The sequence below is a fragment of the Parus major genome, chromosome 4, assembly GCF_001522545.3.
Source record: "Parus major isolate Abel chromosome 4, Parus_major1.1, whole genome shotgun sequence".
NCBI classification, from domain to species: Eukaryota; Metazoa; Chordata; class Aves; order Passeriformes; family Paridae; genus Parus; species Parus major.
The window spans coordinates 65,919,357-65,936,820 of record NC_031771.1 but is presented as its reverse complement, the minus strand read 5'-3'; the positions used below and the strand labels follow the sequence as shown (position 1 = coordinate 65,936,820).

Genomic DNA, 17,464 nt, shown 5'->3' with positions numbered 1-17,464 from the left:
ATAATATATATTATATATTATAATATTGTATTAATTATTTTTTATAGTATTTATATATTTATAATAATATTATAATATTATAATATATTATATTATTATATATTATAGTATTACTATTTATATTTATATTTATATTACTATTTATATTACTATTTATATTTATATTACTATTTATATTTATATTTATTATTATTTATTATTATGTAATTATATATATTATAATATATTTATTTATAATTATATAATATATAATATATAATATATTTTATATTATAATATTGTATTAATTATTTTTTATAGTATTTATATATTTATAATAATATTATAATATTATAATATATTATATTATTATTATATATATTTACATTTATATTTATATCTACAATTATATTTATATTTATATTTATATTTATATTTATATTTATATTTATGGTTATGTTTATATTTATGTTACAATACACATATTTTTATATGTATATAAAATAGAAACATATCACTCCCAGAGCTCTCTTAAACTGCCCATGCTGTGGACTTTGGAAAGTGCCCACACTTTGAATTGACTTTGAATTCCCAGACAAGTTCTGCACTCAGATCTGTCCCCGCAGTCCCAGCCTCCTCCTGTTCCCTCAGCCTGTGCAGTGTCACGTCCTTGCTGTGCAGCGGTGTCACTGCAGCCACGCCTGCTGCTCCAGGAGGAATATTGCCACTGGGAAATGCAGGAGTGGGAGAGAAGGAGCCTTGCTGAGGAGACTCAGCACTGCTCACCCTGCCCTGGGGACAGCTGGGACACTCTACACGCTCTTCTCGACTAAAGGGACCTCAACTAATCCTGGGCTGGGAAAGGTTTCCTTTTCCTGGGGGATTTGGGTCACCATGGATGTGCCAATCCACTCTCCCTGTCCCCTCAGGGAACACAGGAAAGAGAGAGAGCAAATGAGAAGGTAATTTCGAGGGAGAGATGGGGTTTTGGAAGAGAGATCTCCAGGAGGCAGGGGCTCTGAACACAATGCCAGGCACGGGAGTTGCTGCCTGGAAATACCCCCGGGAAAAAAAAAACAATTTTTCACTGGGCAGGTGTTCTTGCTCCACATTTCAGTGAGAAATTTTCACAGAATCACAGAATGGTTTGGGTTGGAAGGGACATCAAAGACCATCTCTTTCCAACCCCCTCCCACTATCCCAGGTGGCTCCAAGCCCCATCCAACCTGGCCTTGGGCACTTCCAGGGATCCAGGGGCAGCCACAGCTTCTCTGGACACCCTGTGCCAGGGCCTCCCCACCCTCACAGGCAAAAATTTCTTCCTAATATCTAATTTAAATCTCTCATCTTTTAGTTTTAAACCATCCCTGCTGTCCTATCACTATCTTCCTGTTTAAAAAGCTTCTCTTTGTTTACACGCTCCCTTTGACTGCTTTCAGTGATGCAGCACCTCCGTGGGCCGTGGTGTGACAGTCCCTGCTGCCACTGTCCAAAAGAGTGTTCTTCTTCTTTTAATTTCACGTCCCTTCCTGCCACTGGCTGTCATCTCCAAATGCCAGGGGGACATGGGTGGTGGCAGCCCCTCTGGAGCCCTGTGCCTGCCTGGTAGAGGATGTTTGCTTCTGAGAGCCTCCAGTGCTGCTGCTCTGACCAAACACACGAGTTTTAGATGTTTGATCACAGCACTGGCCCTTCTCCAGGCAGTCAAAACCCCTGGTAGGATCAGCCATATGAAAAATTTGGCAGCTTCTCTGCATAGTTTGAATCATTCATGGAAGGTCAAAGATATTCTTTGCTGGATTTTTTTTTTTCTTTCTTTTTTTTTTTTTTCCTGACATAGGCACTTTCTGGTGAATCTGCTCTCAATTTTGTCCCTTCACATGTGATTATTCAGCTTTCTTCACTGATGGGTTTGGGCAGGGAGCTGGACTCGATGATCCTTCTGGATCCCTTCCAAATGCAGATATTCTGTGATTCTCTGTGGGATGCAATCAAAATGTTGAAATCCCTCTCATGTACCTGGCAGGGAACTCTGCCCTCTGGGGTGTCTCTGGTTTAATCTGGTGGGATTTAGTGATGTCCATGTCACATCAGCTCTCCAGCAGATCCTTCAGTGCCATCAAACACAAGATATCTTTCCAATCCCTGGCTCTGCTTTATCCTCTGGCCTCATTCCACCTCAATGCCTGGGCAAGAGCAGAGGTGCTGTTGGATTTCTTGTTGCAAGGAGACCATAAATCATAAATAATTCAAATTTTAATGATTTCCAGGTCATCAGTGCAGGAATGGAGGAGGGATGGTGGCCTGGAGCAGATCTTGCTATGATGGAGAGAGAAATCGGATACTGGGGAAGGGATTTGGGAGAGTGAGATTTTCCCAATCACTGCATGAATGGAGTATTCTGAGCCCCACCAAGGTTTTGGAAGGAGGCAGAGGGAGAAGGAAAGGTGCTGATGTGATTCAGAACACTCCTGATAGGGACAGATCTGAGCCAGCCACAGCTGAGAAACACAAATCATTGGGAGAGATGAGGATCAGTGGGCTCAGATATGGGACTGCTCACAGCCAGCCCTCCCAGAGGTCAGAACAACGCTCAGATTTTTATTTATTCCCTTTGGAGCTGATTTTTCCACAGCTGAGTGTTGCATTTTGGGCCTCTGTTGAACTGTAACTCTGTTAGATCAGAGCAGCAGCCCTCCAGTAACTGGAACCATTTTCTTCTCAGCTCAGAATCATCAAGGAAGAGGATAAAGAGGAGGAGAAGGAGACAAAAATGGAATTTTGCACCAGTGAGAGTCAATTGGTGCCACATCACCAGGCACAGGTGACACAGGGTGATGGCCCTGTGCGAGCCAACCTCTGCCTCTACACACCTGAGCAGATATTGCTGCTTGCTCTGCATGAAAACCACTCATTCCAGAGAGAAAACAAGGAAGAATTTATAGAAAACAAAAAAAGGAGAGAAAAAATAAGTTTTCTTTCTGAGTAACTGTGTATGTACACAGAGAATATGGAAGTGCTTTTATCATAAACAACAATTACAATAAATAAGATCATTTTTCGTATCCACTGGGGAGGCGGCGAGGATATATTAGCATAAAAGTGACTCAGTCTCTAAGTCTAGATGCTTCTGAGTGCACCACATTTATTTTCCACTTTCAATGGCAAATTTCACTTCCAGTCATCAGCATTTTTTCCCTAGCTGATGATATTTACACACTTTTTTTTTTTGGTTGTTGTTTTCTTGGAGAGAGTGAGAAAAATCCAGCCGAGGGAGGCATTTTTGGTTAACTTTCTCCATTTCCTGGGTAAATGCTGTTTGTGCCCTCAAATGGCTCCCAGGCCCTGTTGGGGCTGGAAATGTGAGCTTGATGTCACCCATGTGGGGTGTCCTGGGGAGGGGAGTCACAACCAGCTCCTGCTGTGCTCCACCGACTCCTCTCCCCTCTCCCAGCACCCACCTTGGTGGGACTCAAATACTGGGATATCAGGGTGGGATTTTCCCTTGGAAACACATCACTTGACCTCGGTGCCCTTTCAGCTTCTGACCCTTCTGATGATGGGAAAGATGTAATGAAAAGCTCTGAGCAGCCAGAGTAAAATTTGGGTGATGAAAACTTAGGTCATGCCTGATTTATGAGCTCTGCTGGGGTGTGGGGTGTGCCGACCTCCAGAGCAAATCCTAAATGAAATAACAGGGACTGCTTTATCCCCCTGATCGTAAACAAATCAAAACCAGCAGGGGAGAAGAGCAGTTTTACTTCTTCTTTCATTATCTTTTTAATATCCTGGATGGCAGCCAGTGTTTCTCAATTAAGTGTCTTTAAAACTGTGCCCAGCCAAGTCTGGCTGTTTGAGGGGTGTATGAGCAGCTGCTCTGAGGCCTGATGAGAGCTGCTGCTTCTGGGGCTCTTCAGAACCTCTAATCTGCTTGTTTCTCTCCAGGAAAAAATGTAAAGCTCTGCCCTCTGCATGTCATGGAAAAGGAGATGGCATTTGTCACTGTAGCCTCAGAGGAATTTCACCCAAGACAAATGGTGTCCAACCAAAAAACTCATCTCCTAAAGCTGGAAGCCTCACACAGATGGGATCTGTTTTCCAAAGGATCATAGGAGTGAGAATTTAATGATGTTGAAAGTGTCTAATTCAGTCCTTTGCTCAGCCCTGGGCCAGTATCAAGTTGCCCAGGGCCTTGTTCTGGATGGTTTCAGGTATCTCCAAGGTGTAGCTGCAGAGCTTTTCTGGATTCCTGGCCCAGGGCTGCACTGGACTGAGAGGAAATACATTTTATTTGTTTCTAGAGGGAATTCCCCTTGCTGGATGTTGATGCCACCACCTCTGAGGGGAGCCTGGCTCTGTCTTCTCTGCCCCCCAGTGCAGCAGCTCAGCCAGATCTCCACCTACAACCTTCTTTTGTCTGGAGTGGATGAACCCAGCTCCCTCAGCATCTCCTTGAGAGCATCCTGCACACTCCTGACCATTACTGTGGCCTCTGGACCCCTTGTCCAGGTCACTTGGCATGGCCTTCAGGCAGAGTGGCATCCTTATCCACACTGTCCTTATCCCAGGGAAATCTCCCAGAGACCTGCTGATCTCCAGGATGGAAGCCCAGATGTCTCCCCTGGATGGGGAAGCATAACACTGGTTTAACTTTTCATTCATTAATTATTGATGGCCTATGCAAACGCCAAGGTCTTTTTTCTTTCTCTTTCATTTTCTGTCTCCTTTTCTTTTCAACTGGTGCTGATATTCTGGCTGCTCTGTTTGATCTGAGACTCTCAAAGCAGGAGGTTCACCCAGCTCCTCTTTCAACCTGCCTCAGAATGAGCTGCAGAGCTGGGAGCCTTTTCCTCCTTTTGTTCTGCACTTGGCTGAGAGATTCCAATTTCATTTGAAGATATTTCAAAGTCCTTTTTCAGTTATTTTGGTGCTATATCCCTCCATCAGATATCACCTCTTGAAGAAACCTAGGGTTTGGAATATTTTTAAGCTCTGTTAGATATTTCTAACCTAATGCAATTAAGGATTTTGTATTGTTTTTCCTATTTACTTAAATTATTAAAAGATAGAAACTAATTCTGAGTTGTGCCTGTTCACTGCCCATGATTTGATTTTATTTTTTAATTTTCCTGTGTTGCTGGTGGTATTTTCAGGAATACATTGACACAATCACCATTTTATTTAAAATATTTAAATAAATAAATAAAAGATTAATAATAAATAAAAACATTAAATTAAAATTTAACTTAAATTAATTTAAAATTTAAATAATAAGTAAAATGTATTATTATATATATAAATATATATTTTCATCTTCTTGAATATTATATTTATTTTATTGAATAATATTATTTATTTTATTGAATAAAATATTATTTCTTTATTCATTATTTTATTAATTATAAATTTTATTTATTATAAATATTATTTTATTGAATAATAATGAATATTATTATATTATTACTATATTACTACTAATAATTATTTATTAATTAATTATAATTAATATTAATGATTATTATATTATAAAAAAAATATTAATTATTAAATAATAAATAAAATATGGCCTTGTTTCTATATTCAGCAGTTTTTCCTGAAAAAGTTCCCCTCCCTCTAAGCTGTCAAGGGATAAGGTAAAAGGTGGAATAAAGGTTTGATAACAGGTGGAATAAACATAGAAGAAGCAAAAAAAAAAGGTATGAATAAAGTAATTTCTGACACTGGACAAAGTTTATTAGGTCCCACAATTGTCACTGTACTCCAAGAAGATCTGGAACAAATGTGAGGAGGTTGGTGACAGTCTGGTGACAATCCTTGGTTACCCAGGGCAGCCAAAGTTAATTTTAATTGTGAATATTTGGATCAGCAGGTGCTGAATTTGATGCTGTTGTGCACTCAGGAGAAGGCAGCAGCACCCAGGGAGGGGCTGCTGAACCTTTGAGAATGGCAGGGGTGGAAAGGAATTGTGAATAAAGGAAAATATTATTCCACGTGCATGGTGTTGTTCTGAGTGTAATAACATCCCTGGAGGAGCTGCTACTGAAATAGTCAGGTTCTCTTTGGCCACGTGTTCCTAAAAAGGAGAGAACAAACCTAGAAATGATGAAGGGAAGGAGGGAACTGAGAGGTCTGGAAAAACCTCCTGTTCAAATAGGCCAGGATATGCATCCCTGGAATGTCCCAGGCCAGGCTGGACAGGGCTTGGAGCACCCTGGGATAGTGGAAGTTGTTCTTGACCTTGGCAGGGGGGTGGAATTAAGTGATTTTTAAGGTCCATCCCAACACAAACAATTCTGGGATTCTGGGATAGGATTCCTTCCTTTGGAAAAGGGATGGTGAGGCTGGACATGATGGTTTATCATTTGTAAATTAATGACACACATCCATGGACAGCAGATGGGAAGCAGTTATTGCCACAGGATACCTTGGATCCTGGAAGTAGATGTGGGATGAAAAAGGAATTAGAAATTAGAAATATCCAGAAATATCCCTTCTTCAAATGCCCTGAGTGTCCAAATCCAATTCCTTGGTTTAAAGAGAGGGTTGGAGGGAGACAGAGACCTCTCAGGCTGTCAGTCAGGTTCTTCTCTCTGCTAATAAATCCCTCCAAAATAAATAACAAAATGAAAAGGGTCAAAAAAAAAAACCCAAAAAACCCTGATCTTGCCAATATCCAGCAGCAAATACAGCTGAGGGGGCCCTCGGTAGAAAAATGTAATGCAAAGGGAATGGGTGCTAAAAATAAAGTAAAATTTGGAGAGGGAGAGGGAGAGGGAGAGGGAGAGGGAGAGGGAGAGGGGTCCTTACCTTTCTCTTCAGGTTCCTTTGGGTCAGTGGCAGATGCATTTTCTCCTTTACAAAACAGGTACTACAATCTCTGGCCAATACTTTAAGCTCAGCAGGATTTGCCAAATCAGGCAGAAAAACTTTAATTTTTAAGGGCAGACAGCATATTTTGATTATTGAGCCTGACCTCCTCTATAAGCAGGGCAGGAGGGTAAATTTTTATATCAAACCCATTACTTTTCTCTCAGACAGACCATGCATTGCAAAATAATTCTCTTTTTTTCCCCCAAGTTTTGCATTTCAACCCCCCTCCCTCACTTTTTTGAGAAAATTTGCTCTGTTTGTTAATGACTTTTTTTTTTTCAATTTTAACCTTTTAATTTAAATTTTAATATAATTTATTTTTTTTTTTTTTAAGTTTTCCTCTCCCTGCCAGTGGGTTTTCTATTCCTTTGCCTGCTGAATGACAGAGTCCTGCCTCCCAGATCCTGAGAGTTTGGGAGCAGTAGGAGCCTGTGAGACTCTCAGGAGTAAAGACTGTGCCAGAGCAAAGATAATCATTTAGAGGCAGATTGGAGAAAGTGGAGACTGGAAATGAAAGTTAAATCACATCTCCTGGTACATTAATCAGCAGGGGTGCGTTCATTCCTTCTCACAGGCGGTTTCTTGGCACAATTATTCATCTTTGCTCAGTTTGAGAAGCTGGAGGTGGGATAAATACCTGTTGTGCAAACAGAAATAGATGGCCAAGTCACAAAAGCTGAAAAAAAACAAACCCAGTTTCTAATTCCTTGGGAGTATGGTGCAGGGAAGAACCTGTCCAGCCTGGCCTTGGACACTTCCAGGGATCCAGGGGCAGCCTCAGCTCCTCTGGGCATCTGTGCCAGGGCCTCACCATCCTCACAGAGAACAATTCCTTCCTAAAATTCAACCTAAACCTGCCCTTTTTCAGCTTAATTTCCCCCCTGGTCCTGTCACTACATCCACTCATCTGAAAAGTTGCTCTCTCTCTTTTTAACAAGCTCCTTAAAATAAAAAAGGTGAGAGCAAATACAGAATATGGAATTATGCAGCTCACAGGAGCCTCAGGAGCCTCAAACTCCATCCCACGACAAATATTCCCTACTCCAGTGGTGGGGAATCCACATCCTAGCTGGGAAAGTGGTTTTGGTAATGGAATATCAGAGCACTCATTATTGATTTCTGCAGCACTTTTGGGGTGGTGGTTTGGCAGCTGTGCCCAGTGTATGGAATTTTGGGGAGTCTGAGGACGACACAGGCCCACAAGTTCTTCGGCAAAGAGAGCACAGGGAGTGTTAGAAGGATAAATTCTACCCATATTTATCTGTGTTTATGTGCAGATCTGAGCAGACATATCTATTAATACAAATATATGAATATACACCTGTACAATACCACATTTATACCCTGTCAACCCCCCTCCCCTGTCCCCTAAAGCTTTAAGAAGCAGCATTTAAGCTTGAAACTCTGAAACAGCTGAGAAATGAGAGCCCCACAGCAATCAAAGCGAAATTGGATTTGCACCGTGAATCATCTGCTGAGGACTGCAGTAATAAACAGGCATGAAACAATGGCAATTTACTCACAAATTAACAACTGTGCTGTCGAGGCAGCAAACCTTTTAAACCCATAAAACCACCCTGCTGTGAGAAAAACAGGGCTACCCAGGGGCATTCCCTTTTCCCAAGGATGGATGGAGAGATTCCAATTTCCAGCTTGCAAATGAGGAAGAGCTTTTGGGATACCTCAGCCTAAGTTTGGCTTTTTGTTCCTGTTGGCTTTAGGGCTTTTGGGAGTCTTTTCTTGTGTTCCTGTCAGTTTTGTGGATTTCAAACACCTCCTGCAAACTTTGGGAAGTCTCCACTGACAAGGAGAAAGACCAAGGTGTTCCTCTCCTAATGATTCCAGCTGAAGCATCCTAGCCATGGATGGGGTGAAGATTTGGGACCTTTTCTTTCCAAAACCACCTTCCTGCCACAGCTGAGCTCAAATTCCCCTTCCACCCATTGTTCTGTCGGGTTTTAAAGCAACAATGGATGTGCCAGGTGAGAGCAGAGGGGTTTGAACAGCCAGTGCTGCTGCCACTTAATTATGGTCACATTTCAGTGAGATTTATAAATCATCTATAGCCCTTAGGGATTGTTTTTATTATTTTTTTAATTTATTTTTTTTTCCAGCCAGAAAGCAGCAGCTGTGAAGGGAAGAAGAGTAAATTTTCAGCACAAGAGATGGATCAGGCCTTGATTTTTTTGTGAAAATCCCAAAAGCTTGCTTTGAGTGAGATTTTTAGCCATGGTGAGCTGGACTAAAATGGGCTGAGTCCCTCCTTGCCTCAGTCTTTTTGAAGGCAAAGGACAGAAGTGAAGAAGTCCAGAAATCTCCAAACTGTGTGAAATGTCCTGCTTGAGGCTGTACTATAAAAAGTTAAATTGGAGATCTGGGCACAATAAATGCCAGATAATGTTCTCAGAAAGTGCATAAAACCTATTTTTGATGCCTGCACCCTTCCCTCAAACCCCAAGACGTTATCCATCACCACTGCACACAGGAAATCTTTAAATTTAGGCAAGTTTGGTTTATTGAACTGAATAGAACTGAACATTTTTGCAATAAACCTGTTTTTCCTGGGACTCAGTGTAATTTACAGTCTCTGATTTGTCCCTCCCAGCCTCTTGGCAGGACTCTGTGTCCTGGGATGTCACAGGGGCTGTCCTGGGATGTCACAGGGGCTGTGTGGTGTGCTCCATCCTGATCTGACTTTTGGTGATGAGTTCAACCACAGCAAATATCCAGTGTCCTCTTTTCCCAAGAGAAAAGGAGGGATCAGACTTTGTTTCTCTCTGTTCTTTGACCAACATTTATTTACCCATCTCCCAGCCCAGGTCCTTCTGCCACCATCCTGAGCCAGTTTTGCACATCAGGTTTTCTATTTCCTGATGTGTGCAGAAGTCTTGGATAGCCTAGAATGGCTCAAATGGTGTGAAATGCCCATATTCAATCTGGAATCAAGTATTTCTTTTTCTCTAATGGAATTTAAATGTGACTCTTACATGGACACCTCATTGGGATGGAGAGATTGATTAATTAATCCATGAGCTGAATCCCACAGAAGATCACAAAAATAAAACAAACCCAAACCTCTCAGTGACTTTAGTGTCACTCTGTGTGTTTTGAGTCTCCAGGGAGAGACCCTTAGAGGTCTGAAAATGGAAAAAAAAAATGGAAATCTTCACACAGGATGGCTGAAGTTTCTTGGGACAAATCCCAGTCCCAGCTACAATCCCTGTCCTGTGAAAAGATTGTAAAAGTCAGTTTATTGAGGGGATGGTTTTCAATTTCTGAGTGGCAAAAGAAATTTCCCAGCAGGAACCGGCACACAGGGATGGCGAAATCCTATGACCTGGATGACTTGATGAGCATTTGGAACTAAATTGAGTTTTCCATTTTTTCCCCTCATTTTTGCCCATGGGCAGAGAACTGCAGGGTGCAATTTTGGCATGGATGGGCTGCCACAGAAGGAGGGGACACAGAGAGGTCTGGACCTTTCCCAGAGCCTGGGTCATTCCAGCTGAGTCCTTTCTCTGACCACAGGAAATTCAGGAGGAACAGAGGGAAATAAAAAGCCAAGAGTGAAATATCCCTTGAAATATCCTCCCAGCTGACAGCGATTGCTGCCTCAGGGATTTCTCAGCTGAGATTATATAAATGTTTCCAACTGCCCTTGATGGGTTTATCTGTCACCAAGGCACCTAATTGCTGTTCTACCCCCTGCAGACAGATGAGATATCTCCTGGTGATGAGCTCCACTGTTCAAAAATGAACCCTGTGAAGAATTACCTCACTGGGTTCATTTTGATAATTAGGCTTGATGTCAGTTCTTGCACCATGAGAGGCAGTGAATGCTCATTCTCTGCCTGTCTGCTCAGCACTCCTGGTTTTACAGACCTGAACTCGCAGTCACCAGAGTGCCATTTGGTTTAAATGTTCCTTGGGTGGGAACTAGCCTTGGAACTTGGGGCCATTCTAAGTGCATTCTACCCTTTCTCAACTGAATAATCACAAAAGCAAACAGGAGTCAAATTACACATGTTCAGAGGTGCAAAGATATTTTTAAGGTCATTCTCAGCTTCTTCCATTCTCCATTTCTTCCCCCAAATTCTCCAAAGTAATTTTCACCTCTGACTGCTATCAAATATTGATCCAGGGTTTTAATATTAGATTTCATTTTGATATTCCCTTTTGCCTTTCGCTTTCCAGTCTCAGATATGCATCATATAGATAAGAATCCCAGAATGGTTTGGGTGGGAAGGGACCTTAAAGTTCATCTCATTCCACCCCTGCCATGGGCAGGGACACCTTCCACTGTCCCAGGGTGCTCCAAACCAAATCCAGCCTGGCCTTGGACACTTCCAGGGATCCAGGGGCAGCCACAGCTTCTCTGGGCACCCTGTGCCAGGACCTCCCCACCCTCACATTTATTCCTAATATCTAATCTAAACTTGCTCTCCAGATGTGACTGGTGCAATCCCTCCATGCCAGTGTGTCAAGAAACTGAGAGTGTCCTCTCCTGACTTGCTCTAATCATTAATTCTTCCAAGTAGGAAAAGGTTATCCTTGTGAAATTGCAAAAAAATGTGTTAGAGAAATAAGCAAGAGTAGATAATTTTCCTGATTTTCTTCCTCCTTCATCCCCTATAACCATTGTTTTAAAAACCAGACAAAGCAACAATTCACAGCAGCGTTTTAGACAGGTTTGTGCATGTATTTGGTACAAACAAACAAAAATATGTGCATTCTGTTTCATAGAGCTTACATCAATCTGGCAGAACCTGAAACACAAAACAGAAATACTCCGGCTAATAAATACATCTGGGGATGAAAAATAAAAATCTATACATAAAAAATTCCAACATTCTGCTAAAGAAAATGTACACTTATATACACACTGTAAACAATAGTAATGCAACCCAGCTGCAGCCCAGCTCAGGCTGACAGGGACCTTCCTTCCCTCGTGGACTTGGGAGAGTCCAGTGACACAAAAACTCATTTTCCACCCTCAACTCTTGGTTCCTTGAAGCAGCAAGGTCTGACAATGCAATTGTGACATGGAGCCAGTGCACTGAGGTGGGGTCTGATGGATAACTGAGGTGCAGGTGCTTTGGGAAATGGCCTGCCTGGAAAATCTGCTGGAGCAGGGCCATTCCCACAGCTGGTCACACCCTTGAGGATCCAGGGAAATCTGTGGGATCAGACTGAATTTACCTCCTGAAAGTCTGAGCCCGTTTTTCCAAACTTGGAAATGTTTCAAGGAGAAATGCTCAATTCCAGACACTCAGGTCATATTTCATACAAGATTTTCCTTCCTCCCTGCCCAGCAAAGCCAGCCCTGTCTCCTCGAAATGAAACTCTGCACGAGCAGCCTTAGAGTCCAGTCCTGGCACTGCTTCTGGTGCAAGATGCCAAATGAAAACAGGGTGAAAACCAAATATTTCACCTGAGTGCAGCACAGCAGAGCTCAAGGCTTTCCTACAGCACCTTCCAGGGCATCTCTTGAGGCCAGATCAAACACAGTGAGCCAGAATTTGGGCATTTATGTGTGTGTCTCATGTGTGTGCTTGAACAGACTTTATTTTCTCCCTTGTAGGTCTGTAAAGACTTGGGGTGGAGAGGCAGCAGAACTCCAGACTAATCTTTTTTAACTTCTTGAAAAGCTTTCAAGGGGCTGGAGGCTGTAAATATAAATATTTCAATACTGGAGAAAAAAATAAAATATATATATATTGAAAAGCTCAGGGAGCAGCATAAGCAGTAATACCAGCTCATTTATAGGAATGCACTGCTTGCCAGCATTTGCTAAATCTTCATTTATAGAGGGATGCTTGCCCATTTGCAGGAGAACGCCTGTTATTTTGGGAGTGACACATTTATATAAACACAGATCTGATGTCTGTCTGTCTGTCTGTCTGTCTGGTCACAGATGCACTCATGGACTGTCCTCTCCCTGCTCCTTTCCCTGCCACACGGCCAGTGCCTTCCATTGGGATCCCAAAACCACCCAGGAAACCCGTGGCAGCTGCACTTCTCACACTTCAAAATGACTTTCTGTGTCACCCCATCATCACTGTAAGGTCTCATTTCCCTCCAAAGCCAAACAAACAGGGGATAAAACCCAAACAAACGGGATAAAAGCCATATTTTCCCACAGAAGTTCCCTGCTTTGGTAGGGCAGAGCTGGCAACCTCAGCCTGGTTTAGCAGATGCTGGAGAAAATGCAGGTGGTTGTGAGACTGAGTTCAGTGCAAGTGCTGGGATTTGCTGCTGGGAGGAAAATATCTGGACAAAATCTGCTGGTATTTGTGCAATAATTGGTCCAGTTTGTCCTGCATCAAGTAAAGGGTATTGAGACAGGGCCAGCCCCAGATCTCTTGTCTCAATACGCACTGCACAAAAGAGTAAAACAATAAAAAAGTCCAACTTCCCTCCTGCTTTGTTTTGCTTTAAAGCAAATCAGAACATCAGAAAGAAAGGTGACATTCTCCTCACTGTGCCTGGGAGCCTTTCATCTTCCTTTGGCAGCCACCCTTAGTGGGATGAGCTGGATGTGCTGCAGGCACTTCCATGAAAGGCTCCTCATGGGTTTGAGGGGCAGTGCTGATGTGGAGCAGTTTCCACCCAGGACACGTTTCCACCCCTCAGGACTTCACATTCCTGTTCTTTAGTTCCCTGGCTTGGGGCCCTTCACCTCAGATCCGTCCTCTGCCTCCATCACCTACATCCTGCTCATGGCCTAACCTGATGGTCGCTCCTTGGGGCTCCTTTTCTAAAATTTGATTAAAACACTCTGAATTTTCAAACCAGTGCCTGCAGTCCAAGGCCAAGCAGAGTCTGGGTGACCATTTCCTGAGCTGCCTGGTCAAGGTGGGCTTGCCATGGCTTCAGCTCCTTGAGTTTCCTGGAGGAGGCCGTGGTGCCCTCCTGAGGGGTGCTCACACTCTGGGGCTGTGAGCAGGGAAAAAACCCACTTTAATTGTCACTGCTTTTGACACAACCAAGGCTATTGTTGGCAGCCACCAAAAGTTTGGTGTGTCGAGCACGTGGGAGGTCTCCTGGGAGAAGGATCATGAGTGTGACCCTGACTGGGGAGAAGATCTCTCTTCCTGAGAAGCTCAGCTCCACTTCAGCTTGGACTCTACGGGCAGTAGAAATGCAAACTTCCAAACTCAGCCACCCCACCTTTCCTGAGCCACGGCACAGGCTGGCTGAGGACCTGCATTATGGAATCACAGGATCATTAAGGTTGGAAAAGACCTCTTGGATCATGGAATCCAACCATTAACCCAGCACCACCCCCCTCACCGTTAAACATCTCCTCAAGTGCCACATTCACGTGTCTTTTGAACACTTGCAGGGATGGTGACTCCTCCACTGCCCTGGGAAGCCTGGTCCAGTGCCTGACCACCCTCTGAGTGAAGAAATTCTTCCTCATATCCAGCCTAGATCTTCTCTGACACAACCTGAGGCCATTTCCTTCTGTCCTGAGTGAAGCCCCTGGGATGCATTTTTTATCCTGCGTTTTTTGAGAAAAACATCAAGAGCAAAGAAGGGGACAGGAAAGTTTGGGGATGACTGACACCAGAAGGAGCTGATTTCTCTGTGTGTCACGGATGGATGTTCACTAAAGCAAGGTGGGTTGCAAGTGTTTCACTGGAAAGTGAAATGCGAAATTCTTCACGGGATGGAATTAGAGGAGAGAGACCTGCACACCCCTTGGCAACAGTGCACACATCTGGAATACTCCTCTGGCCTGAAACCAGGTGATGTGGAAGGGCCAAAGCTGTGGCCACTGCAGAGATGATGGCTGAGAGCCGGGATCCCTCCGCCTTGCTCGGGAATACCCCAGCCTGCTCTCCCTCCAAAGCCAAGGCCTCGTCTGGATGTCCTGCTCAGGACCTACAATCTCCCAACCCACCCACACGAAGGACCAGCTGCCAGCTCCTGCTTGGCAGAGTCCTCCTGGGTGCTGCCTCGGGATGGAAACATGGCCACGTGTACTAAGGCAGGGTTGGCAACTTTCGGGATTCAATCTTTCTGTTAGATTTCACTGTGGTGTTTTTAAGGCAAAGGAGACATCCTGGTTTCCCTTAATTGCACAGTTTCTTCCAAAGCCAAAGACAACCATCCACCAGAGGAGACAGCTCCAGCCCTAAGGTCATATCCACAGCTTCTCCTCCTGCTGTGGCTGTAGAATGGGATATGCCATTGGCTCTAACTTGAGGAACCCATAATCCCACAGAAGGGGCTGAGCTCCATGTGGGGGATGCTTGGATAACCTTTGGGCAACTGCATTTAATACCTGATTGCTGCTTCCAGCCTGCCTGACAGACCCACAGCTGGTATCCCTCCATGTTTCTGCTGTATGCCTCTAAAGAAACCATCGACAGCTGCCCCAGAGGCTTCAAATATCTGTTTCTCTCAGCCCACAGCAGTCTGTTAAGTCATGGGTTTGGTAGTCGATGGTTTCTGTGAAATCATGAGGGATCCCGATCGAGACAGACTCCACCTCTGTTTTGTAGGTGGCTGTCACCCCCCCTTTGCTGGAGCCACCCCGGATTTTGTTAGAAAGGCTGTTCATCTTCTCCTTCAGCTGGGTGGATGCTGGTTTCTGGAAAGGGGTGAGCATTTTCCAGCCCTTGAAACTGAGCGTTCGCCTCTTACTGGCTCTCTCCTGGAAGGAGGAGTTAAATATGAAGGAGCTGTTCAGGGTGTTAATCCTGGGCCTTAGGTCTGTCTCTGAGTCCTGCACTGAGCTGTTGATGGAGGCCCCTCTCCAGTGGTGGTCGTAGACCCTCCAGATGGGCCGTCGCCGCCGCTGGCACTGGCACTTGAGCAGCCGGATGAACGCGCGCTTGAACTCCTTGCTGGAGCACGGGTAGATGATGGGGTTCACGCAGCTGTTGAAGTACCCCAGCCAGAAGATGATCTTGAAGACGATTTCGGAGGGCTTCAGGGATGGGAAGAAAGAACCTTGGGAGAGAATGAAAGGAATGTGGTTAGAGGAAGTGGAAGGGTGTGGCAGAGTGAGGTGATACGGGTGGTGGCCAGTCCACTCTGGAGGAAGTAAGATGTGTAGAAAAGGCTGATGGTGTGGTGGTGGTGAGACACTGAAACATGTTTTCCCAGAGAAACTGTGTCTCCTCACCCCTGGAACTGTCCAAGGCCCGGCTGGATGGGGCTTGGAGCAACCCAGCCTAGCGGAATGTGACTTTCAGGTAATTTACTGCCTCCAGACTTAGAGACTTCAGCATGAAAGAATGGCCACAGCCCTGCCACCTGCACTGAGAGAAGAGCAAAACCCCTTCACCTCCTCCCCTGGTGTACTTTGGGTCACCAGTGTCACACACCCTCTGTTCAGATTCTGTGGTCATGCTAAGGGGAGCTGTTAAAGTGGGCTCAGATAATATCCACTACCCCAAACCTTCTCCTTGATACTTTAAAACATTTTGTACACCCAGTCCCTCCTCAGGTTTTTGCAGAGTTTCCCAGTGGTTTTCTTGTGAAAAACAGGAGATATATATATTTTTTTTTTGAGCCAGAAGATGTCAGTGTTGCTCCCACATGACCTCAGAACAGCATTCCCCACTTGGATCTGAAATAACTTTCTGACTCAGCCTTAATTTCTTTTAATTTTAGCTCCAGATGACAAATCACGCCACCATGTGACTGAGCGTTAATTTGTATTTAAGTAAATAACATTAACTCCAGATATCATTATTATTTTCCCCTGCGCTCTTATGCTTGGTGTCAAAACAGTAAAACAGGTGCCAGGAGCCAGAAATTCGTGACTGACAATACAGAAAAGCTCCCTGGGCTGTTTGCTGGAGGAAAACCACCAGGAAACTCAGAGAACTGGTTCCAGCAAAACTTTCATACACCCATCCCTAAAAAGTGAAGAAATTTCAGCCAGACTCAACATTAGGTACGTGGGCAGCTCCATCACGGGTATGTGGGAGAAGATGAAGAGATCCCAGCATTTTGTGGTGGCTGGGCAGGCAAAGCAGCTGAAATATCTGCTGGAGGCCCACCCAAGGCAGGCAGGAGCTCAGGCTGGCTCTCAGTGCATGGGATGAGCACAGTGAGCAGGAATGACATCACTGTGCTGGGAAGACTCAGGGCCTTCCTGGAAATGAAGGCATTTGTAGCTTCATGAGCAGCTCCTGGTGGTGCAGCCAGTGGCTTTGAATGGAGCAATCAATGATCATGGAATCAGGGAAAGGTTTGGGTCGGGAGGGACCTGAAAGATCATCTCATCCCAGACCCCCTGCCATGGGCAGGGACACCTTCCATCAGCCCAGGCTGTTCAAAGCCCTGTCCAACCTGGCTTTGGGCACTTCCAGGGATCCAGGGGCAGCCACAGCTTCTCTGGGCACCCTGTGCCAGGACCTCACCACCCTCACAGGGAACAATTCCTGCCCAATATCCCATCCATCCCTGCCCTCTGGCAGCCTGAAGCCATTCCCCCTTGTCCTGTCTCTCCATGCCCTCATAAATTCTCTCTCTCCATCTTCCCTGTCAGCTCCCTTAACACAGGGCTCAGTTTGGTAGAGGCAATGACCTCACCTCGGTAGTTTTATATTAAAGGACTTTATTCTCTTGGGGACAGTGCTGAGATTTACAGGTT

General features: G+C 44.4%; 1 protein-coding gene across 1 annotated transcript in view; it reads right to left on the bottom strand.

The window, feature by feature from the left end:
• Positions 1-11,524: 11,524 nt before the first annotated feature.
• Positions 11,525-17,464, bottom strand: part of ADRA1D (adrenoceptor alpha 1D) — a 39,903-nt gene continuing 33,963 nt past the window's right edge. Inside the window, exon 2 of the mRNA XM_015625816.1 lies at positions 11,525-15,810. Within this exon, the coding sequence (XP_015481302.1) occupies positions 15,242-15,810 (569 nt within the window). The 3' untranslated portion in view covers positions 11,525-15,241. The remainder of the gene's footprint in view (positions 15,811-17,464) is intronic.